At 31.2% G+C, this 24,793-nt stretch overlaps 1 protein-coding gene across 2 annotated transcripts in view; it reads right to left on the minus strand.

Moving 5' to 3' along the window:
- Positions 1 to 154: 154 nt before the first annotated feature.
- The window catches only part of LOC139482117 (phosphatidylinositol 4-phosphate 3-kinase C2 domain-containing subunit alpha-like), a 66,173-nt gene continuing 41,534 nt past the window's right edge, over positions 155 to 24,793 (minus strand). Inside the window, exons 25-40 of one of the 2 annotated variants that reach the window (XM_071265789.1) lie at positions 22,677 to 22,769; positions 21,443 to 21,572; positions 20,234 to 20,370; positions 18,555 to 18,724; positions 17,667 to 17,823; positions 16,753 to 16,859; positions 12,854 to 12,979; positions 12,280 to 12,315; positions 10,538 to 10,613; positions 9,425 to 9,561; positions 8,639 to 8,744; positions 8,214 to 8,301; positions 7,481 to 7,498; positions 5,014 to 5,123; positions 4,447 to 4,569; positions 155 to 1,651 (exon numbers count right to left, since the gene is read on the minus strand). In XM_071265789.1, coding sequence (XP_071121890.1) covers positions 1,454 to 1,651; positions 4,447 to 4,569; positions 5,014 to 5,123; positions 7,481 to 7,498; positions 8,214 to 8,301; positions 8,639 to 8,744; positions 9,425 to 9,561; positions 10,538 to 10,613; positions 12,280 to 12,315; positions 12,854 to 12,979; positions 16,753 to 16,859; positions 17,667 to 17,823; positions 18,555 to 18,724; positions 20,234 to 20,370; positions 21,443 to 21,572; positions 22,677 to 22,769 — 1,812 coding nt within the window. In that variant the 3' untranslated portion in view covers positions 155 to 1,453. The remainder of the gene's footprint in view (positions 1,652 to 4,446; positions 4,570 to 5,013; positions 5,124 to 7,480; positions 7,499 to 8,213; positions 8,302 to 8,638; positions 8,745 to 9,424; positions 9,562 to 10,537; positions 10,614 to 12,279; positions 12,316 to 12,853; positions 12,980 to 16,752; positions 16,860 to 17,666; positions 17,824 to 18,554; positions 18,725 to 20,233; positions 20,371 to 21,442; positions 21,573 to 22,676; positions 22,770 to 24,793) is intronic. The other variant, XM_071265790.1, reaches the window with a different exon arrangement.

Genomic DNA, 24,793 nt, shown 5'->3' on the forward strand with positions numbered 1-24,793 from the left:
CTCAATCGACAAAACTATTGGTATCCATATAAATAGCTACAGTATCAAATTATATAAGAGGATAGGAAGACATTTGCGAAACATTATCAATTTTGTTTAAGCAGCAACAATATCCCAAAAGGGCCCTGCTGAAACCATCTTTGTTTTTTGTACGTTATCATGCTAATTGGTCAAATATTTTTAATCTTGTTAAACCTAACTTTATTCAAAACTTATACATTAAAAAGTATTTTAATTTATCAGATATTTAGGTTAAAAAACATTTACTAAATAAAAATACATTAAATTACTGATTCTCTGAAATAAAAATTACTATATTTTTTTGAAAGAAATGAAAAAATCTTACTTGAAAAGAAAACAACTTTAAAAACTATCTAAAATGTGATATAAATATGATAATTTCACAAAAGCATAATTCAAAAGAAAATTGAGATATGTCCACATATAAATGCTTATAAAGAAATCTAAAATACCATTATACATAGCATATTGTTTGCAGCAATGTGAAGTATCATATGCTGTTATTTATTGTGGGAATACAAATTTTTGTGAATTTACCAGTATGGGTGATCTGAGAATTTCAAAAATATTCAACATAGTATAAATTTTCAATAAGCTTGAATGCAGACAAACTTATGATATTAAAACTGAATTATACAAATTATTTTACTGCATTGAGAAAACTATATTTTTGGCCTTAAAATATGAAAAGTTTGACAAGAAAAATTTTAAAAAAATCCATTTTCAAACCTTGTTGTAAATATCCCATACAAAACAACTTGCCATTTGAACTTTTTGTAGATTGTAAATATCACAGAAATACATGTGCAACAGAAAAGATATGATATTTTTTAAACCAAGATACTAAGAATTCCTAAAAACAAATTTCCCTTTCTGTTCAAATTTTTGTATAATGCCAGAGCTTAAATAAATTAGCTGTAATTTTTTCTTGTAAATTAAATTTCAGAAATTTGATGTGAAATGCAAATCAATTTTGATTCAAAAAGATAAACAAAATATGACTGATCCTGATGAGTTGTTGTCATGGAAATATGGAAGCACCATTTATTATCATTGTTTTTTTTCTAATTATTAAATCTATTATTTGATTAACATAAATTCTTAGATAAGACTTTTGTTGTCCATAATAGATACAAAATAAATATACCAGTAGCAAATTCACTGTTTCAGAATCTAATGCATTTTGGGTACTATTTTCAAAAGCATGAAATTACCCATAATCCTTAAAATTCTGTATCAGCAAAACTATGTATTGTTTATAATTTCTACTAACAAATCCAGATTATCTATAGATAATCATCATCTTAATTCTGCAACAAAACATTTCAAATGTCAGGATGAACTGTTGTCTTTCCAATCAAAATATTACAAAGATCAAGATGAACTGTTGTCATGCCAATCAAAACATTACAAAGATCTGGATGAACGGTTGTCATGCCAACATGGAAGCATCAGTAATTTGTATTCTGTCTAAATTATACCATTGCACATTATCGCCCTCTAGGTTAATGTTCCGTAACTTGATGTAGACAGCACCTATCAAATTGTTTTCTCCCAACCTATCGTGGTCCCATACACTAACTTGTAGAGTCTTCATACGCATATCGTTATCAGACATTTTATATTCAATCTGTAAATAGAATTCAATAGTTAGTTTCATACAAAATGTTTAAAAATACCATTGAAAATTTATTTCTCTATTGACATCAAATTAATACCATTGAAAATTTATTTATCTCTTCATATGGGTGGTTTCACAATTTGCAATTAATTCCCATTATATAACTGAATAAGTTTCTATCATTCTATCCTACCTCTCACCCCCAATTTAAGTTCTGCAAATGCAGCTGTGACCTTGACCTTTGACAACAAATTAAATTTGGACCTTTTACAAGGTAACTCGTTAGGTCATTATCAAACAGAGTTTATTGGCTCAAAAGAAACTATAATGTTTTTACATGCAGACACCAGTACTACATTTATACTGTAAACTTGATTTAACCTTTGTAGTTTTTCCTTAGATCAAAGGAGTATGTCCGGTAAGGACCGATTTTGGCCTCAAATTTCAGTTTCATCTGACGAAAAATTTTGACCACTTTTTAAACACTTAAGTGTCTATTTCATATGATACAATTAATTTATGTGAAAGAATTTAACTTATTTAGTCATTAAAAACGATCCGATTCAGGCTCAAATATGAGAAATCTACCAAATATGCGAAAAAATGTCACTTTTCAGATGGTTTTTGTCAAAAACGAAAGTGGCCGCATCCGTGTTCATCCTCAATCTTTATATATGTTATGTATTATCATCAAATACAACTTCCATTTCAATATTTTGGATGAACACGAATGCGGCCACTTTCAGGGGCGTAGCTAGGTATTCTCTCAACTGTAGGCACCAATCGGCAGGGGGTTCAGGCCGACATAAAACGGATTTCAGCATTTTAGCTGCAAAATTTTAAGTACAAAAATATTAAATTTACTGGTTATTTAAGTATGATAATTATAATATACATGATGAAAAGTTCGAAAAATTATGAATAATTCACTATAACATCTGACTGGTGAATTAGATAAAGCGCAGTACAATCGGAAATATGAAGAAAAAAATATTTACAATATTTATTGCCTAGTGTGGATAAGCGTATCCCTTTAATTAAGCAGTACACCCTGTTTGGTATTTTCATACCTATACCGTTCTGATTGATATAGGAAGATGTGGTGTGAGTGCCAATGAGACAACTCTCCATCCAAATAACAATTTATAAAAGTAAACCATTATAGTTCAATGTACGGCCTTTAACACGGAGCTTTGGCTTCCACCGAACAACAAGCTATATTCACGATTGTGACGATCCTTCATTAAAAAAAATAGGCACATAAACACTGATATTACTATATAATAAAACTATCCTTTTGGCTAGACAAAACCCAATTATCTCAAGTTTTGATTCTTAAACCTTCACCCTAGCCACACATACACACATAGTCGATGCCTAATGCAAAAGTTCTGTTATGTTCATACCTTCGTAACAAAATTCAAGAAATTCGTATTTCTTTATATCCTCTACTGTTAAATTCCTACCTGTTTAGGAATTTGAATAATTGTGGTCATTGCACGCAGATCTGAGAGTACACAAAAATTTACTGGAAGCTAGTTGATTGATTGATTTTTAAACATCCAGACTTGAGTGTCAAATATTTATGCATGTTATGCAAGTTCAGGACCAAAAAAATATTACAATAAATCCACAGGGAGCTAGGTCCTGTAATAGGTGTCGTCCAGGACGAAGGTCTAGAAATTTGAAAATGCCATGCATTGGAAAATGAGGGATTATTAGATAGGAGCAGAAATTTCGCCTTTCAGTAGCCAACTACGAACTCCTCAAAGAGTGGCATTCTCTCTACAATCAGGCATCGGATTTAATGTCCCCATTCTGACCAGACGTGACTGCGTATTTGTACATCCTGCACAGCCAAACGGACGACCAACATTGGCAATACCGGTGAAGACAAAGCGGAAAACTAGTTGAACACTAACAACAACTTATTAAAAAACTCATGTTTCTAAGTTGAGGTTCATTCAAGTTTTTGTTGATAGAAGTGAAATGCTCTGAACCAAAGTTCTAGTTTATAGTTTCTATATAAGGTAAAATCATAAAAAAAACATTCAATTCTATCCAATATTTCATCCCCCAAGTACACATGACATTCCATTATCAAAGAGTTTTCACTGGCGTTCATCTACAGATAACGTTGTTTATTATTTTTTAATAAAAAAAAACATTGTGAAAAAAATATGTGTAGGCACGTGCCTTAAGTGCCTAACGGCAGCTACGCCCCTGACTTTCGTTTTACACGGAAACCGTCTAAAATTTAACTTAAATGCTGGAATTGTGAAGATTTCAGTAATTTAGCATGAATTAATGGTGCTAGTTCTCAATATATGTGCATTGTATTGTCAAAAAGAGCCCATATTTATGTAACAGAACCTTTCTACTATCCAATAAATGACTAAAAGTTTACATTTTAACAATTTTGTAAAACTGCTATATTTTGGGGCCAAAAAGGGGTCTTACTGGACCTACTCCTTTATCAATGAATAAAATGACCTATTGTTTCAAAACCAACAGAACTTTGTTGTGCTTAACCAGCTGCCTCATTGATCTGAACCACTTGGTAATACACACACACAGAAAAATATTCACTATATTAAATTAATTTTTGTTGGATACCAATTTGCATACATTTAGTGGGTAGGTACAGGTGATTAATAAATTTAAATGTTCAACAAAATTACAAATTTTCATATAAGGTTGTATGCACACTTTGGTAAAACCTTGAAATCAGATATTCATGAAAACACATGCTGTCCTCTTTCCAAGAAAATACATATCCACTAAAATAAATGAATGAAACTTACAACTTCATTATATGTTGGATGTGTGGAGTCTTTTACAATTTTAGTTTTCCTTTTAGTTTGTTTATCTGGATCTGGTAGGAGGTAAATCTTCACATAGGGACTAGGCAATGTAGAACCACCAGGCTGAAATAGACATATTTGCATATTCATAGAATATTCTAATTAATTAAACCTGAAATATGCACACACAAAAAGTATGAGTTTTTGTTAAATACTCTATTTTTTTCCTATAAAAATGGTTTCAGCCAAATCTTAAAACATAGGAAACCTGAAAATCTGTTGTATACATTGAATAACATAAAATATCAAAATTAATACTGTAATTATAGTGCTACCATAAAACTATCAATATTTTATTTATCCAATATTGATTTGTTTAATAACGGATAAAAGACATCACAATTAAGAAGATAGGATAAAGCTACACTTTAAAGTTTATGAAATGCATTCAAATACTTCCACTGTTCAAGAGAAATTTAATTATTCTTTCTGGTATCAAACCATCTTGGGCAAAAGGGTGGGGGGGGGGGGGGGGACAAAAACAACAACAACAACAATTTTACTCACCAAATCTTTAGCATGCATCACCATTATCATTAAAGTACTCTTCTTGTATTCAAGCGACAGCTTCACTTGACCAAATGGGGAACCTTGAGGGACTAACTGGACTTGACTTTCTGAAATATGAGTAAAAAATGCTTCAATTATATTATTTATATGATAATTATAAGATAACTGTAGATAGTCATCTTTTCCTGTAATCATATGAAATTTTATCTTGTAAATTAAAAAAAAAATCAAAGTTAGTAAGCACCAGAATAAAATTCCTGTTTTGTTTTGTTTTGTTTTTTAATATGTGTCAAAAATTAAAATGTTGGTGACAATGAAAGATTTTATCCTGATTTAAAGTAATTTCTCGCAATTTGATTGGCTGATATTGTACTAATAAATTTCAGTACAATTTTTTATTACGTCAATTGGAATTATCTCCCTTATTTATTAATGCCAATTTGAATTATCTCCCTTATACCATTGACCTAATAAAAAAAAGAAAATTTGAGTTGATTAAATATTTTGAATTTTTCACAGTTTTAGATTAAATATCTAAAATACATTTGGTTGATATTGTCCTAATATTGAATTGAAATATAATTACTATATGTAATATAACAAAATCAGGATAATTTTGTTACACAGTGTTCAATTGTCCTAATACCGAATTTATCGGGTCAATAAAATTCATATCGGGTTTTGCTTCGCCTCACCCGATATGAATTTTATTGACCCGATAAATTCTCGTATTAGAACAATTGAACACTGTGTAACTAATAGTATCCGTTATTATTAAGGTCCTGATTTTCAATGTACATTCTTTTATGACTCCAATGTTCTATGTTCCATTGGTAAGGGCATCATGTCAACCTAAATTTAAAACATATACAAACTGGTTTCAAGACAACACTAGCATTTATACAAACACAGTCAAAATTATTTTGGTAATATGTAAATTAATATTGGATCTGATAAACTTGTTATTGCATTTCATTAGAAGTATAAGTAGTTATGGTTATTTTGAATGAGATCATACACCAATCTCAAGTTGTCTTTAAATTAGATGAATGAGTTGACCAGTGGGCAATCCATGTCAATGATGTCATTGATCAATCTTGAAATAACATAAGAATTGTGACGGGAAAGTGCAGGAATTTGAAAGTCTACTACATGTATTGCTATGTCAACTTAGCTAACTCACTCACAAATTGTATAATGTAGATTTAGGAGATAACTGTATTGTATTTTAAGCTCCGACGGCATCAATTGGGGATTTGATGGTCGCAAATTAAGTTTACTGGCGAAGCGTTAGCGGAGACAGTAAACGGGTATTTGCGACCATCAAATCCCCAATTGATGCCGTCGGAGCTTAAAACACAATATTGTTATCTCCATTCTAATGAAACTGACTGAAAACAATGTTAAAACATGTATTTAAAGTTTGCCATATGTCGTCTGCGCTTGCGTGTATGTCCCATAGCATCAATTGTCAATTGATGCCATGTAAATATGTGACGTTATCCAATCAAAATGAACGTTACAAATTTGTTGCATTTGAATCAAATATTAATGCGTCCAGTTTTTTGGTGAAGAAACATAACTCTTGTCAGGAAAACTAGCAACTCTAGGCTATTACCATCAGAGTCAAAAGCATCTTTATTTAACCATCACCCTCTGGACCATTTAAAGTGACCTTATAAGAAAGGTGTCTTTTGGCTTGAGGTGTGCATAGGTATTTCTATAGCAGAACTCACATGTTGAAACTCACACAAATTTTTGTTAACACAAATGATTAAGACATGGTGTATGTACATGTGTATATGTGTATATGTTTAGACACTGTATTGTGAGAGTGTGTATTTATTTTCCATTTATTGTGCAAACATTGTAGCAATGTATGGTCAAGGTGTTGTGTATTTTTTAAAATGCAATGTGATCACTTATACACAATTTATAAACTATATCAATCCTAACATTTTACTTTCTGATACCTTGATATAGAAAACTATTCAAATACTGTAATAAATCCAACATGCTGAGAAAATTATCAATAATAATTATAGGTCTGCCAAAGTTGTTTACAAAATTTTTGAACTGATTTTACATTCATAGTCATGCTAAGATATACATTTCTGTCATGAACAGAGAAAAATATATGATGAAATCTATTGCACTAAGTTAATACAAATTTAAAAATATTTCATATCCTCTACTGAAATAGGAAAACTGTATAAAGAAAAAGAGAAGAATTAGCTTAAGTGAGACATTCCTAGCACACATATTTATCATGATTGTAAATCATGCACTTCAAAAAATGCAGCATAGCTCTATTCATCATAATCTAATATACGCATTTTCTAAAAAAGCATTAGAACACTTAAAACCTTCATTACAATAACCTGCATGACAAAAGTGCATATGTAAACAGTGAAAGTAAAGCTGCTGTTGGATGGACCTGGCTAAAACATGATCATAAAATTACCTTTTGGTGAAGGAAGCTCTAAAAACATATATCCACAAAATGTATATTCAATTTCTTGTTCTGTTTGAAGGTTGCAAAAAGCATGTTTAAAATTTGATTGATTCATCGATTAGTGTTAAATGCTGCGTCAGCGCTTAATGGATATATTATGAAGATTTATAATTTTAACTTGCACAGAAATATAACCATGGTTTCCACTGTTAGATGTTTTACTTGATCATGCGTTATATCTTTATATTGATATTTTACCTGCCAATCCCAGTATTTTTTTACTTATCTTAACGATGAATTCATGATACACATTTGAGTTGATTTGACCAAAAAATTTGTCTATTTTTTTTGAATATTGTCAAAGAAAAAGCCAGATGCTGTTTTGCTTGCAAAGAAAAATTGATGTTTTAAAATTAAAATGCAAAAATTAAACAAATTAAGAAGCATAGTTTTGCTTTATTATTTTTAAAAAAGAAGCAAATACATGTACTTTTAAAACCAGATTCAGCATCTATAGGAAAAAAATAAAATAAATAAAAGCGAGACAAAAATTCTGTGAAACAATTAAGTACTATCCAAATTAGAAAAAATCAAAAACATCTTGGCAAAATCAATTTCATCTGTAAACTAAAGCTATAATAATGACTTCCAAATAATGTACTATCTACATGCAATAAAATATGTCAACTTTTCTAATCAATAAATTTGTTTACAACTTATCATGTCAATTCAATACCAGTACCTCTGAATTTCTGTATCCCAAGATTTTCTTTTTGAGCCTCTTGTTCATCTCTGAGCAATGGATGGAAGAATGTATAAACAATATCGCTCTGAAAAAGTAAATATGTCATGTTTATAAATGTTTTGCTACATTTTTAGAAAATACTTTAAGTTTATTCATAGGGATACAGAAAAGTGCATGGGTTCAATTTTTGCTGTTTATTTCTAGGCAATATTCAGTGCATTTTAATTGTTCTTGTTTAAATAAAAGATGAGCTTTTTTTAGCAGCTCATCTATTGTACTGGCAAAATTATCTATTATAATATTTATACACCTTGAAGTAAAGCTTTCCTAGTAAAATTGAAACAAAGAGTTGAAATCATTGCTGTTTTTATTTGGTGACCTTTTTGCATTATGTATTAAACATCTGAATTTTTCATAGTTACCTCAGATATTTCTGCAGTCTTTGTCCATAAATCTTGTAAAAAGTTTTCAATTTCTTTTTTCCTTATTTCTGCTACAGCTTTAATGTGCGATCTGCCCCAAATTACTCTGTAAATAAATAATTACAAAAAAATAAATAAATATGTCAGGAGCCTGTAGTTCAGTGGTTGTTGTAGGTTCATATTTTTTTTTCTTTTGTAAATTGTTTTGTTGTAAATTATACTGTTGGTTTTTCAATTGAATAGTTTCATATTTTTTATGTTGGGGCCTTTTGAAGCCAACCCCAAGGTATGGGTTTTTCTCATTGTTGAAGGCTGTATGGTTGCCTAAAATTGCTAACATCCATATTATTAATATTTCAACTTTAGTAGAAAGTTGACTCATTGATAGTCAAACCACATCTCCTTTCTTTTATATTGAATATTTTTTGGGTGTTATTTCCGCAATAGGGTAATAATATGATAACATCAAATACAATATAGGCTTTATAATTTAGAATGTTGCAAACATATCCTGCCCCAATTTAGAAAATAATAAAAAAATATCTCTGCAAATTACGAATTGACAGTCTTGCATCTTTTTTAACATTTTATATATCTTACTTGCTAGACAGGTGTGGCCATGGTATCAACGGGAACATCTCCATCAATTTATTAAATACAATATAGGCTTTAAGATTTAGAATGTTGCAAACATATCCTGCCCCAATTTAGAAAATAATAAAAAAAATATCTCTGCAAATTCTGAATTGACAGTCTTGCATCTTTTTGAAAATTCTATGATCTTACTTGCTAGACAGGTGTGGCCATGGTATCAACGGGAACATCTCCATCAATTTATTTCTAAATTCTACAAACTCTGAAAAATGACGGAAGACATAGCTTGGCACTTTCTGGTTGTCCCTCTCAACTCTCAGGATAAATATCTGTAAGCAATTACAACATGTGAATAATTTTACACTACACATGAACTTTCTACCAGGCCCGTAGCCAGGAATTTCCCAGGGGGGTTCGTTGGACTCATGAACTTGACTTTAACAGTCACAATTTGAACAAAACGTTGACTTTAACAGTGCTTATTTGATTTCAAAGGGGGGTTCGTCTGAACCCCCCCCCCCCCCCCCCCCCCGAACCCCCCTGGCTACGGGTATGTCTACCTTAAGTTTACATTGTAACAATGGCTAAATAATCACCCAACTTTCAATATGTAAAGACACAGAATGTTCATGTTTGTTTTAATGCAAACTTTTCAAATAGGATTTAACTATAAGAGATGTAAATCTTCAAATGTGTGAAAATAAACTGTAATTAGATTCTTGAATAATTTCGCATATCTTTAGTAAAACTTTAGATTGATTGATAGTGTTTAATAAGATTTTTAGCACAATTTTGGTATTTCGTGGAGATCAGTTTTTTTGGTGGAGGAATTCGAAGCTGGAGTGTCAGGAGAGAACCACCAGTCTATGGTAGGAAAACTGACAATCCAAGTCAATTATTAAAGATGGCAGCTCATGCACTGTGGGATTCAAACTCACAACCGCAGTGTTGAATGGTTAGTGATTTAGTGGTTTGACTACTTAGATGACTGGAATACCATGAAAAATTCAGATCATCATTCACAGACTCCCATGAAAAATTCAGATCATCATTCACAGACTCCTATGAAAAATTCAGATCATCATTCACAGACTCCTATGAAAAATTCAGATCATCATTCACAGACTCCTTATTCTAACACATGTGTTGTGAAAAAAAGAAGAGCTTAATATGATTATGTCTTGTTGATTTGTACCATGCCCACTTTCAATTTATCGTATATATTATTATTCAAATCAAAATCAAATATATTGATTTGATTTGATTATTATTCATCATCAAGATTAACATGATTAGTTTACCTACATAATGTCTTTCTGGAGTATATCGTTTCTGGTAACTATGGACTTCAACTTTACTTATTTTACCATCCGTGTTTAAACTGTAAAACAAGCAAACATAAAATATACTTATGAATCACCACACAAACAAATATTCTTGCATTTAAAAATAGGTTTTATACTAAGCAAGACACTTCTGTAATAAATGCTATACCAACTATATAATAAGCTTCTTAGAATAATAATAAAATTTAAGATGCAACTTGGTGGCACTTTGTTTCACTTTTCTTCCACCTATTATGCAATTTTATTGAAAATGTTAATTCTGAGACTTTGTTGATCTTTATTAATCCTCCCTAAGTCCTTTGACCAAGAAAAAGATATATGAGAAACTACACATTCAGATTTTTCTTTCAGGTATATATCATGTGCAAGTTTATTGAAAAGATATGTTTTTACAATTCAATTCTGAAAAATAGTAATTTTTTTCCTTTTTTCTGTTCTTACAATTACTTTGCCTCCAAATTTATAGAGGTATGTAACATAACAACAAATCACAATTATTCCACACATGTCATTGAAACAAAGAGAAAAAGAAAATTTTGTCAGATCTTCCAAGAAAAGCATGGACAGATGGTCTGCATTAAAATCAGAATAGCTCAGAAAAGCTCATATTGCATCACCATCACTAGAAACAGAAACCTAGGCAGTAAAAAATTAGACCATTATCAAGAATAATGTTTAAAATTTTACTAGCCATTCAAATTTTGAAAATATGCTCTTAAGGGGGTAGACCTTGGTTCAGGGAGATAACTCTTTAAATCAGATAAGCGTTTGTAAAAGTCAAGTTCATCAATGTATTTAAGCATTTACCTGAAACAGATTGAAAATAATCTATGAAACCTAGAAGCTTAGAATATATTTTTGAAAATGGTTGACACAAACGTACTGATGATTTTAAGATTTATTTCCCTTAACCTAGGTCTACCTCCTTAAGTACACATAGTACTAAATGCATGAGAACATTTGTTCCAAAAGTTTATGAGGTACAGAAAGTACAAGTCCATACACTGATGCAGAACATGCAAGTATGTTACAGCATAAACCCCATTTTTTGTATGTGGTCATTTAAAAGTGTTAGTTTAAGAATTGGTTATATTTTGTTTTGGAAATCAAAACTTTATTTGTTGAAGGCCATACGGTGACCTATAGTTGTTAATGTCTGTGTCATTTTGGTCTTTTGTGGATAGTTGTCTCATTGGCAATCATACCACATCTTCTTTTTTATATTTACATTTGAAAGTTTTAAGAGTAAGGAAAGTTATCTAAGTCTACCATTGATATTTTTCAAGGCTTTTATAACAGAATAAATAAAATAAACCTCTTGTAAAATATAAGTTCCACATAAATGATACATGTTGTAAAAGTATGCACCTTTTATTTGTATGTGTTTGTATGTGTTCATTTATTTGTATGTGTTCATTACAGTAGAAATATTTGGTCAATATATAGCACATTTAAGGAACAACAGTGCTGTAGTTCAAGAGCAGTTTAGCTGGCAATATGAATCATTGCCAGTAAAATGTGTATTTGTGACCGTCAACTCTCTTATTGATGTCTGCAACTATTCAACTACAGAACAGTATTCATATTCTTGAGCATCACAAAAAAAACAGAAGAAGTTAGAAAGTATGATATGTCATCATTCCCTTAATCCAGCTTAAAACAAAGAACTGTTCATGCTGAGAAACTCAAACTTCTTGATACCTGCTTGGAGATATTGCTGTAACAACTTTCTGAAAACTACAGTTGTAGGATATTTGATTTATTATTAAATCAACTTTTTAATACAAGATTTCTCATTTTTATCACTCTTCAGGGATTTATGTCTATCTGAACTCCTATCAATCATTTAGAATGTACAGCTGCATATTTTAAATCTAACCTGTAGGCTTTAAAATATGGATTGCCTTTGTGCAAATTGAAATTAGCCTATTATTTTATTTTTTAATTGATGTTACAATCTTGCTATCATTTTTGTTATTCTGCAGGTCAACTGATGCATCCACGCTCTCATTGACTAGACTTGATGTACCTTTCATAGACATTTTCCCTCTGTAATCATTTGATCTGGATGTTTTTATTCTTTAATCATCTTTTTACACAGACCTTTAGTTTGAAATTTTGGGCTACCATTTTCTGGTGTTAAGCTCAGTTAATAATTTTCTATTTAGAAAATTATGGTATTTTCACCTTTTACATTCGATGGTTGTACCATAAATGTGACACGTTCCTTATTTTTTGTATACAGAAATAAAATGTATCGATAAAGTATACCAACCTGTAAGTTTTAGGTACAAATGATAAAAGAGCACCTTCCTGATGGCTGGAAAATTTGAGCTGAGCTAGGTTGTGTATGAAGAAATTAAACTGGACAAACACAGACTTCAGACTCTCTTCTATCATTCTGTGGAAAAAAAATAATACATTTAATTATTTTATAACATTTGATTAAAAAGTTCTGTATCTGCAATAAAAATATGTATGAATATATAACGTAATTGGGAATCATGGTTATCAGAAGTTTCGTAGATAAATAGATGAGATCTGAACTGAGGTCTCACAAGGTGACTTTGAATAAAGTATGTGATATTGATAATGATAAAGATGTCCAATTTTTCTTTTAATATGATATGGTACTTTTTTTAATTTTACTTAAATCCCAACTTATGAATTTAATACCCTTTACACTACATACAAAATTGAAAATGATTACAACAATACCTGTTAAGGGCATCCGATACAGTTTCAAGGGAGTTAACTCTTGGCGCGACGTTAAGCGTTTGAATTCCCGCAAAACGTCACTTTTTGTGGGACGTAATGCGTGTCATTTTCCGTAATAAGAAACGTAATGTGGAATTTCAATGCTCCAATTTCTGTTTCTCCCGCATGCTAATTTCTACGCCATTAATATTAGTCAGTGCATTTGATTCTACCAGGATAACAGTCTAATAACATAATAATAAATAAAACACATAACGGTTTCTTTGAGATCTTCAACAAATATCGTATAGTGAGCAATCTCAAGACGACTGACCCTTTTGGTGTTACTAATATCATGCATGCCAATTAAAATTTTATTATCATTCATCATCCATGATTTGGTCCGGATCCGATTTTTTTATTACAGCACAGAAAACCAATGATATTTTGAAACTAATACCGAAAATGTATGTACACGAAGAAGTCAATTTCCTTTCTGAACAATTTATTTAATTTATTTATGTAAAAAAAATAATGGTATGTTGCTAATACAAATAATGATACAACTTTTATAAAAGAACAAAGTTTCTATTTCCTCCACGTTGCACGTAGTTTATCTAACAAAAGGCAATAGCAAACAATATGTTTATACACCCTTAAAAATTTTGACGGGACATAATGGTATAAAAATGCCCGCGTCCGTCTGTCCGTCGTAAATATGGTACAGCATATTATCATTAAACTGAACATGGTTGGTTTTTTTCAGTCATGATGGTCAAACGATCTGTATCATTTTTGGTGAACTTTATGAGTTACAGGACTTTATAACTAGAACAGTTTTTTTTTACAGTTCGCGCTGTATCTAGAAAACGTTTTATGACGATTGCTCAAAACTTTACACACTTCTTGGTTATATAATTCTGAAGAATTTGTATATACTTTTGAGAATGATTCAGAATTTGATTTTAGAGTTATTGAGTTTATGACAAAAAGGGGGTGGGGGTTCACATGTCGCGCCGTATCTCAGAAACTATCTATAATTATTGCATAAAACTTCACATACTTTTTAGTTAATTTATTCTCAAGATCTGTATACTTTGGTGATGATTCTTTAATTCATTTTTGAGTTCTTAAATTTTTATTGAGCTTCAATTTGGGGATCATATAAAACATGTTGTGGTATATAAACTTCCTATTGAGCAAGAATGATGAATGAGTCAGGATATACCTAGCATGACTTCCCGTTCAACCCCGGTGTTATTTTAAAAACATATATTATGTTGGGTTTTTTTTCATAAGACGAAGGGCGTATCATGCGCTTGAAGCGCAGCTGTATATTTTTTTCTTTATTTTTTCTATAGATATATTAGAGAAATGACGGAATGACAGAAAATACAATGCAATTTTCAATATAATTAATATTTCCAAATGGCATAACTCTTTTAAAGAATAGTTGATATGCACTGATTTTCGAACGTGTCCATACGATATCAGTTTTATAGAAAGTTGGCAAGAATTGTACACTTGAAAAATCTAATTAACCAGAAGTCCGGAAGGACAGACAGGGGAATGGACATGCGGTATTTTATGTACGCACTGTGGGGAAAAAATATATAGTTATTTACCAATAAAATTACGCTATAAGAGAATGATTTTAATCGCAACTAATCGTAATATATCCAGTCCTCTCGCTATTAATTCAATCGTTTTTTAGCCAAATCAAAAATTTCAAAATTATAGTTTCTCTGTCTGGACAAAAGCATCCATAAGCTAATTGAAGATTCTCCTTTGTAAGATTTTATTTCTGTTTTCTGACCATATAAAACAGAAGATGTGGTATAATTGCCAATTAGACAACTCTCAACACGAGACAAACATGACACAGAAGCTAACAACTATAGGTCACCGTACGGTCTTCAACAATGAGCAAAGCCCATACCGCATAGTCAGCTATAAAAGGTCCCGAAATGACAAGGTAAAACAACTCAAACGAGAAAAGTAACGGCATAATTTATGTGCTGCAATTTATGTACAAAAAAAAGAAGTTCCGTTGGCAGGAGAATGCTGAGTTCACACGTAATTCGAATTAGTTTAATTCGCATTCGAAATGTTTTACGTCCTAGCGTAAATTCTAATTCAAATTGCAATGCGCGTCAAATTTGATTACTGTCCAATCGACGCCAACTTTTTTAAAATTCGTTTCAACAAAAACGGACTTTCTCAGTGATAAAAACGTAAATTAAAGGATATTAAGGAGTATGTGTAATGAAACAGCAGCCAACCAAACAAAACAAAACAAAGAACAACATCTAGAGGTCATCATACAGTATGAAATAATATACGAGTTTGTACAGTAAATGTACCTGTATGTCATGTTCTAAATCGCCGAGTCTTTAACTTTTGAAAGCCGTAAAAATTATCAACAGTCCGTAATAACTTTTCTTGAGATGTTTCTCACTTAGACCACAAACACAGAGAGGTATTTGTTATTCACATGATTTTACTTCCGAAAACAATGTTACCATTTATAGATAGTACTTTACAAGCAATATTTATACATCTGAAAAATGTCGGCGGTAGTTTGAAGCGATAACGTCGAAATTGTCTGCCAGCGACGTCGTGCACTTTAGCGCTAACGTTGAGGTTACAAAGGGGTGACACAATTTTTTAGGATAAATCGAGATTATCATGGAATCCAGCACGGTGACCTATATTTTTTATTTGAGATTTGGAGAAAGCATGACAAAATGCAGTTTATGCAGAAAAATGATAAAAATGACATTTTCAGAAAGTTTTTTTTTCCATTTTTTTAGGTTTAGAAAAATACCACTTTGAGCATCTGGTCCGCAATGTCAAGCAAGACTTGAATACTTTTATAGTTATTCGTGTAGTGATTTATTTTTTTCTTTATTGCCACTTATCACAGCTTCAGATTGAACCCGATCTTAATAATTTACGACGAAGAATATCTGCTCCAAAAATTTTATAACATTGCCTAATTTTTTTACAAAATTGCACAAATCCCCAATTTTCAGCCTCAATTTTCTCGAAAACGAGCACGGTGACCTATGTTTTATTTTGTGTTTTATTTTATAACTTGCCAAGGCCTACAACATATTTCAAAATTAAAAAAATGACATTATATCGAGAAACTGTATCGGATGCCCTTAATACACCAATCTTGAGATTTTTTATGAATTAAAAAAAAATAGTTCTCCTGAGGGCAGTCATCAAAAGCGTTATCAAACAAATCTGTTTACTGTAACATAATAACACAATCATTGTGATGGAAAAGTGCATGAATTAGAAAGTTGTCTATGATAGCCTTGGTCTGATGTGAAATTCATTGAATGACAATATTGACTTTTTATTGTGAATATAAAAGTTGTAATTACGGTAAAGAATCCAATATTTCTCATCTTATACAATAACCCTTTTAAATGCATTTGCACATAATCTGAATACTTTGTACAATACCTGGTAAATATAGCCGAGGCCTGAACTGATGTCTGACTGGGTAACAGTACTCTCTGTATATATCTAGCTGCATCTTTATGGATACCTGGGATACCAGATTTGGACAACTGAAAATTTAAACAAATGTTTCAAATTGGTGTCTATACAATATGCCAGGATTTTAAGGAATCTCTATATTCTAAAGAATTTTATTTCAAAAACCCGCCACCAATACCACACTCCCAAAATAATACATGTAATAAAAAAGAAATAATTAAAAACTGAACTGCTGATGTACCTGTCTTTGAACAGACACAAGCACATGTGGCAGATTTAAATAGGTTTTTTAACAGATTTCTTCAAATCATTTGGTTTCTGGTGGGGAGTGCTCATTGGCAATCATACCACATTTTCGAATTTGTATTATAATCAAGTACTGTAAACCAACTTATTTTCGCGGATACTTTATTTCGCGTTTATCCCCAGCTAGCCCAATTCGCCGTGATTTAGTTTCGCGATTTTCTAATCTACTTGATGTAGTTTGATAAGGAAAGATCCAGGTTATACATATTCTCGACGATTTAATTTCGCGTTTTTTTTCTACTCGCGAAAGTCGCGAAAATAAATCGCTCGCGAAATTAAGTTGGTTTACAGTATTCAACATTCATATGCATATTTATATGGTTTGAAGCACTATTATGAGAAATTCATTGTACAAGACAGGATTTTATAGTAGCTGTACGGGAGATCTAAATATATCATAAATGCTACAACTCAACATTACCAAACTACAGATGAATATGAAATCAAATCCTTTTCATAGTGCTTGACATATTGTAGTTCCTAGTTATCTTACAATTAATATTGATATACCAGTATTGAAAAACCGAACATTTAAAAAAATTGAATAAATAAGTAGTTAAACAACTACTTACAAGAGCAAACAAATTAAGGAACAGATTGGTATTCTTTCTAAGGATATTGAAGGCTTGACAACACATATCAACAAACTCTTGGAATTTATTGTTTTGTTTTTCACCATTGTTGATGACATAGGCCATGTCAGATGTCAGCACAAATGGAACTCGATCTCTGGAAATAAAGCATACAAATACTTTGAAACTATGACAATGTTTTACGATTTTTCGTAGATTGAGGAAATTTTTTATCCTCATGGATATTTGATTTTGTGGTTTTAACAAAGTCTGCTCATTATGTATGCACCTGTCCCAATTCAAGGGCTTGCAATTCAGTGTTTGTCGTTTGTTGCTGTGTATCATATTTGCTTTTCCTTGATTTTTTGTGCATAAATTAGACTGCTAGATTTTACTTTTGAACCGTTTTACATTTGTCATTTCAGGGACTTTTAAAGACTATTCAGTATGGGTTTTGCTCATTGTTGAAAGTCATCAGGATGACCTAAAGTTTTTAATTTCTGTGTAATTTGGTCTCTTGGGGAGAGTTGGTCTCATTGGCAATCATACTTAAGCCAAATGTAGTCTGTACAGCGTTGGATTGGTTTCTGTCATTGAAAGTAGTACATTTGTTGTTGATCCATCTATCAGTAAACCATTGTAGGAAGCAGGTAATGGTGAGCAGACCCAGCACGTTCTTCCAGTTATAATGACTGAGACGTGACTAATGGTAATGTGTTATTTATATACTATATATTTTAGCTATCAATTTATAAAGTTTTTTTAAAAAGCTTGTTATCATGAAACAGAATAGCAATCATCCTCAACCCTCACTGTAATAACACCAAAGTTATCTTACTATCTAATTGAGGATTTCAGCAAAAGACATTTACAGAAAACTAACCATACCTTTTAATATTTCCAAACATTTGAGCATCACCGAGGAATTTGTTGAAGTCTATATGGAACATGTGACCTGACTGTTTTAACATGATATTGTCATTATGTCGATCACAGATTCCAAGTACGTAGGTAGCTACACAGTAGCCAGCACATGATCTAGTGAAATTTTCTACTGCCTAAAAATAAAAATACAAAATATTACATAACTATAGATCTTATTAAGAAATAATTCATGGAAGCCATAGATTATTGGAAATTTACACATGGCCTGGGCCGTGTGTAAATTTCCAATAATCTATGGCTTCCATGAATTATTTCGATTCTAATAGGACAAATACAATCATTAAAAAACTGAAGCGACGGTGGGGAAAGCTGTGTGTGTGGCTTTTCTGTTTTACTCCCTGTTAGATAAAGCTCAAACATTCTAATAAATCTGTAGCTTGCATGGATTATTTCGTGAACAACCGCTAAAATAAAAATCTGTTTCATTCTCAAAACCAACAATTGTCATTTTGATTTACATGTCTTTCTCGTAAGCTACCGTCAAATCCAAAGTTGACATTTCGTAACTAAGGAGCCGCCATGTTGACTTGCTGAAATCAGTAAATATGCGAATAATGCAATAGAATAGAACATCAAACAAAACCTACCTTGATAATCAATTTTAATACAATAGTAAACAACATTTCAATGGTTCACGTAACAGAAAACTTTCAACTCTAGCGTTTTCATTTGTATGACGTCATGTTTTGAAATTACTTAAATGCGCCAAAAACATTAAAAGACTTTCGCGGAATTTTATTTTATTTTTATTTTGTTGGTTTCTCCGAGGTCTTGTGCATTACTTCTTTTTATTTTGCATCCGAATAAGAATAAAATTGATTTTTTTCTTTTTTAATTGCAATTTTTAAAACAATAAAATCGGCAAAGGGTTTGCAAATAGGTTTCAATACATGTGGATTTACGTGGGAAGTATATTGTAACAGCCATTATTATGTACACCACGGAGTCTGCGCTAAGTATAGATATATCGAGAATTTTATCACAGTGTTGTTTACAAAGCGAAAGAAGCACGTCATATTAGAATCGTTATTTTGAATTTTGCAAGATTTGACCTAACTGACTTGATTTTGTGCCGCAATATTGAACATTTTTCTTTTGTGTTAGAATTTTACAGGAATGTGTGTTATATATGCTATAATATAAAACAAATACAAACGTTATACAGAAGTATCAGATGAAAAATTCGGGTTTAGTGTCCATTAATAAATAAATGTTGCAAAATTAAAAAGGTGTTTTCCTCAAGTTACTTAAAATAAATTACTTTTGTCTTTTCATGTGTGGAAAATGGTTTATATGATGTTTCCTCTTTATTCAAATCCCTTAAGTTTGTTTTTGCTTATTATGACACTGTGTAGTGAATCATTGTTGCCAGGTTTATTTTAATTCAAGTCTGCACCTCTAGCAAAAGTCCTATGCCCCAGAAAAGTAAAATTTAATTTTGACTAGTAAGTTTTTGCACTTCTTTGATTAAACATTAAACACATAAGAAAGTGTTGGAATATTGGACTTCAAACTAGTAGCAGGAAAAATATTTGGTGCAGACAGTAGTTCTATAATTGTTATCTCAAAATTCGGAATAATTGATTAAATAAGTTCTCCAGTTACTACGAACAAAATCTTACCTTCTGATATTCTAGTTCTGTTGGATTATGTTTCTGTAACCACTCTTTGATTGGTCGATCTTTAAATGACCCTGTGACCCCAGAGGATACTTGTATTTTTCGTAAAGTGTCAGATTCTGTTACTATTTCTACCATTCCTGAAAATAAAACAGTAAAACTGATTTTTTTTGGGAAACCTAAATTGTGACCTCTTTCAACAGGTTTTATTTAAGAAATGACTAATATTTTTTCTGTCTATGAAGAAATAACGGGTTATTTAACAGTGTGCACCACATTTTTTATGTTATTTCAAATAGACAGAACAAATATTACAGTCATTTCTTATAATTTAATTCTAAATTCCATTTTAAACTGTAGAACATGAAAAAAGGTTGATGACGTCACGGTCACATGACTAAATTATGTCTATGGGCTGATAACAAAACAACGTCAGCCAATCAGAAGACGTGTTTCATCCAAAATTAAATTATATCGTATCTTTATCAAGTACAAAGATATAAAAAAAAAAGTACAGGTAATATTATTTACAAAATATTTTAAGATATTCAACAAATATACATGTATGTCAATTTGTTAAAAACAATAAATATGATTTTAACACCAAATTGGAAAAGACTACTGTTTTAAAAAATCATGTATCAAATACACATTCAAGTAGTTTAGCTGAACATTACTTATAATATTCATAATAATAAGGTTCTGGTCACCAAGATACAAAGATGAGTTTTAAATAAAAAGCTTACTTTGTCGTTAAAAAATGCAAACTACCTTGTCCATCTCAAAACAAATGGCAAATTTTATTTTTTGGCAAGGAATGATTTCAAATTAAGATGTGCTTATTCTTCAACAAGCAGGGAACATCAGAAAAAGGTCAGTTTTGGTGTTAGAATACTGTAAATTCAAAGATTATTGTGTGCATTTATTATTGTGACTTTGCGATTTTAGACTTAAATTCGAAAAATCATGTTTAATTCAAATAAAAAATTTCAAAATAAGAATTTAAATTATTGCGATTATGACCCTGTCACATTTTTCGCAATAATAAAAATATCACAATAATTTCTGAATTTACAGTAATGTGACTGTTTAAGTTGATAGATTTTGGTCGGCTTTTTTTCTTCTTTCTCTCAGGGTGCTGTCTCACTTCGGTATACAACACCAACTATTTTTATTAATAATCACATAATTACCAATACACTATAATATTACCCTTTTTAGGTCCTGTAGCAAGACAAGAAAAAGTAATCATTTTCAGATCTAGTCCTTGTTTTAACCACAATCTGTCCATAATCCTAATCATCTGTAGGGTTAACATGTCTTGTCGTAAATCATCCCCAACCTACAAACAAACAAAAATTAGTGTCATTATTATGCAAAATTAAGTTATACAGAAATAACTGTTTAGTGTCTTTAAATATCAGATTTATTTGTAAGAGGCTAAGAAACAGGTGTAATGCGAGCTCCAGTGAAAACATACAGCAATTAATTTTTTATTTTTTTTCCCCCATCCAAATCGTTATTTGTTTCTGAATGAAATCGACATGACTAAAACACAGACTGCAATAAAAAGCCAAATTGAACTGTAATAAAAACAGTAATTTGACATAACAGTTCAGACACAGGATACCAGGAGACTATATATGTCAAGCATAGGTTTAAGGATGTTCGCTCCTCTTGTTTTTGAATTATTGCCAGATATTCAGAATCCTCTGGTTTTATCCATGTAGTGCCATTACAAAAATTTCCCCGCTAACCCCTATTTTTCTTTTCATAATTTTATTACTTATAGTTTAAACAGCCATATTTGAAAATCTAATAAAATCCTTGTTATTTTTTCATAATTTTTTTAAAGAAAAAGGGTTCCAATGTTAAATGTATGAACAGTCTAGAGAGAATTATTTTGCGCCAAATTTTTTATGGCTTATATCTCAAAAACAAGCACATGGACCCTTCATTTTTTTCTGCTTTTTTAATTCCTTTATTTACATACTATCAATTTATAATAGTCTTTTAAAAAGCTTGTTATTTTGAAACAGAGTAGCGAACATCCTTAATGCTTCATGTTATCTGTACACATGTATCAGTCTAGTAGAAAGGTCGATTGCAGGATAGATCTGTTTATTCAAAGAAAAATCAGTGAAAACCAGTTACAAATTCAAAGCAAGCTTTAAAACCAAATTTAATCCACCATTTTCTACATAAGAAAATGCCTGTACCAAGTCAGGAATATGTCAGTTGTTATCCATTCGTTTGATGTGTTTGAGCTTTTCATTTTGCGATTTGATTAGAAACTTTCCATTTTGAATTTTTCACCAGAGTTTAGTATTTTTGTAATTTTACTTTTGCCCATCCTGTCAGGTCCAAATCTTATAATAATTTGTGTCTAATCATAATACAACCAATATGTCTTTATATATATTCCTTTATCAATCAATAATCTTACCTTGAACATAGAGTATACAGGATCAGCATGCTCCTTGGAATTCTTAAACACAAGTTTTAATGGAACGGCATTGGAATTAAAATATGAACATGACTGAAATGAAAAAAACATATTGAACTCATTATCATCTTAATTAAATATACTGGCAAATTAAAGAACCTTAGTGAGCACGCTCACATACCCCACGTCCCCACATTGTCATTGGAGAAATAAAATAAGTGTAAGAAAAGAAAATTGTATAAAAAAAAAAGACTGAATCATAATTTCCTGTCAATATGCACATCTACATAGTATGTCCTTATTATGTACAAAGTTTCATGAAATTCTGATGTGTGGTTTCAGAGGAGTTGCGATGACAAACTGTTGCAGAAGTACATTGAAGCAAATAAGATCAAAGGAGCGTAACTCCTAGAAAAAAAATTGAATCATAATTTCCTGTCGATATGCACATCTACATAGTATGTCCTTATTATCTGAAAAGGTTTCATGAAATTCTGTTGTATGGTTTGAGAGTAGTTGTGATGACAAACTGTTGCAGTAGTACATAAATTCTAAGCGAGAGGAGTCAACAGTATAGTGAGGCAAATAAGTTCAAAGGGGCGTAACTCCTAGAAATAAAATTGAATCGTAATTTCCCGTCGATATGCACAACTACATAGTATGTCCTTATTATCTGAAAAGGTTTTGAGAAATTCTGTTGTGTGGTTTGAGAGGAGTTGCGATGACAAACTGTTGCAGTAGTACATTAAAGTAAATAAGTTCAAAGGGGCGTAACTCCTAGAAAAAAAATTGAATCGCAATTTCCCGTCGATATGCACAACTACATAGTATGTCCTTATTATCTGAAAATGTTTCGTGAAATTCTGTTGTGTGGTTTGAGAGGAGTTGCGATGACAAGAAACAGGACTGACGGACTGAAGGACGGACTGACGGACGGACGGACGGACGGGTCAAAAACATTATACCCTCCGCAACTTCGTTGCGTGGGGTATCATAATAAAATTTGCTTGGTAATTTATTGAAATATGGTTCCAATAAATTACAATTATATTCACAGAATTATTTGCAGATTCAGAATTTTCTTGTTTTGCAGTACTTTTTAAAACAAATTAGACTTTTTCAACATCTTTACTTATTACATACAAAGACATTTCTTTATTATTCCACTGCATGTTGATTTTGATAGCGAGATCAACATTTGATTGGTTGAAACATTCACATGTGACTTCGAACAAAACTTCTTATCTTACCTCCTATAAATTTCCATGAATATGATTGGTTAAAAGCGTCCGCGTGCAAACCGTGTATATTTGATGTTAGGTTAGTAGGGAGGCGGGGCTTATCTCATACACGGTTAGTAGTGGAGTTACATCCCTTTATATTCCATATTAGGTAAGAAGGGGCGGGGCTTATTTCATACACGGTTAGTAATGGTGTGATGTCCCTTTATAAAAACAAAACAGTACTGAGAAAAAAACTAAAACATTCCAACCGATAAAGAAATTGATGATTAAGATTGAAATAAATTCATAAAACACATTTAAACCTAACAAGTCGTTATTGTTGGCATCTGTTTTTGTAGGATCAATGAAAGTATTTTCTTACTGCTAACAGTATTGAAGACTTGCTCATTTTGGGAATCACTAGTCTTAATTTCACACGTTAAGATAGTCGGTAAGATAAATTCGTTACATAGTGTTCTAGTGACGTAAAACGATATATATGGGTTCAGTAAATTCCATATATACCGTATTAGGTCACTAGCACACTATGTAACTAATAATATTCAACTCTGAATATCATATTCCCCTCTGACATGTCGGGACTAAATCATGCGACATTACGCACAGTTTATGTACATAGCATCTTGAACTTCTTATTTTCTAAATACCTTTAGCAAATATCATTATCATGTTCAAATTTATTTCAGACGTAAAACAAAAAGACCAATTAAATAATCAATGTTTATCTGTACTGTTTATTAATATGTATGTCGTGTTAAGTAATAAAAAGCAGATCAGTCAGAAAAAATGCCGGAATGCAAACTAATATTTGAAGTTCAGATAAGATACAAAGCTTAAGCAGTGGAATAAAACATTCATTTCCCTTGGCCTCAG

The sequence above is a fragment of the Mytilus edulis genome, chromosome 7 (genome assembly GCF_963676685.1).
Source record: "Mytilus edulis chromosome 7, xbMytEdul2.2, whole genome shotgun sequence".
Taxonomy (NCBI): Eukaryota; Metazoa; Mollusca; class Bivalvia; order Mytilida; family Mytilidae; genus Mytilus; species Mytilus edulis.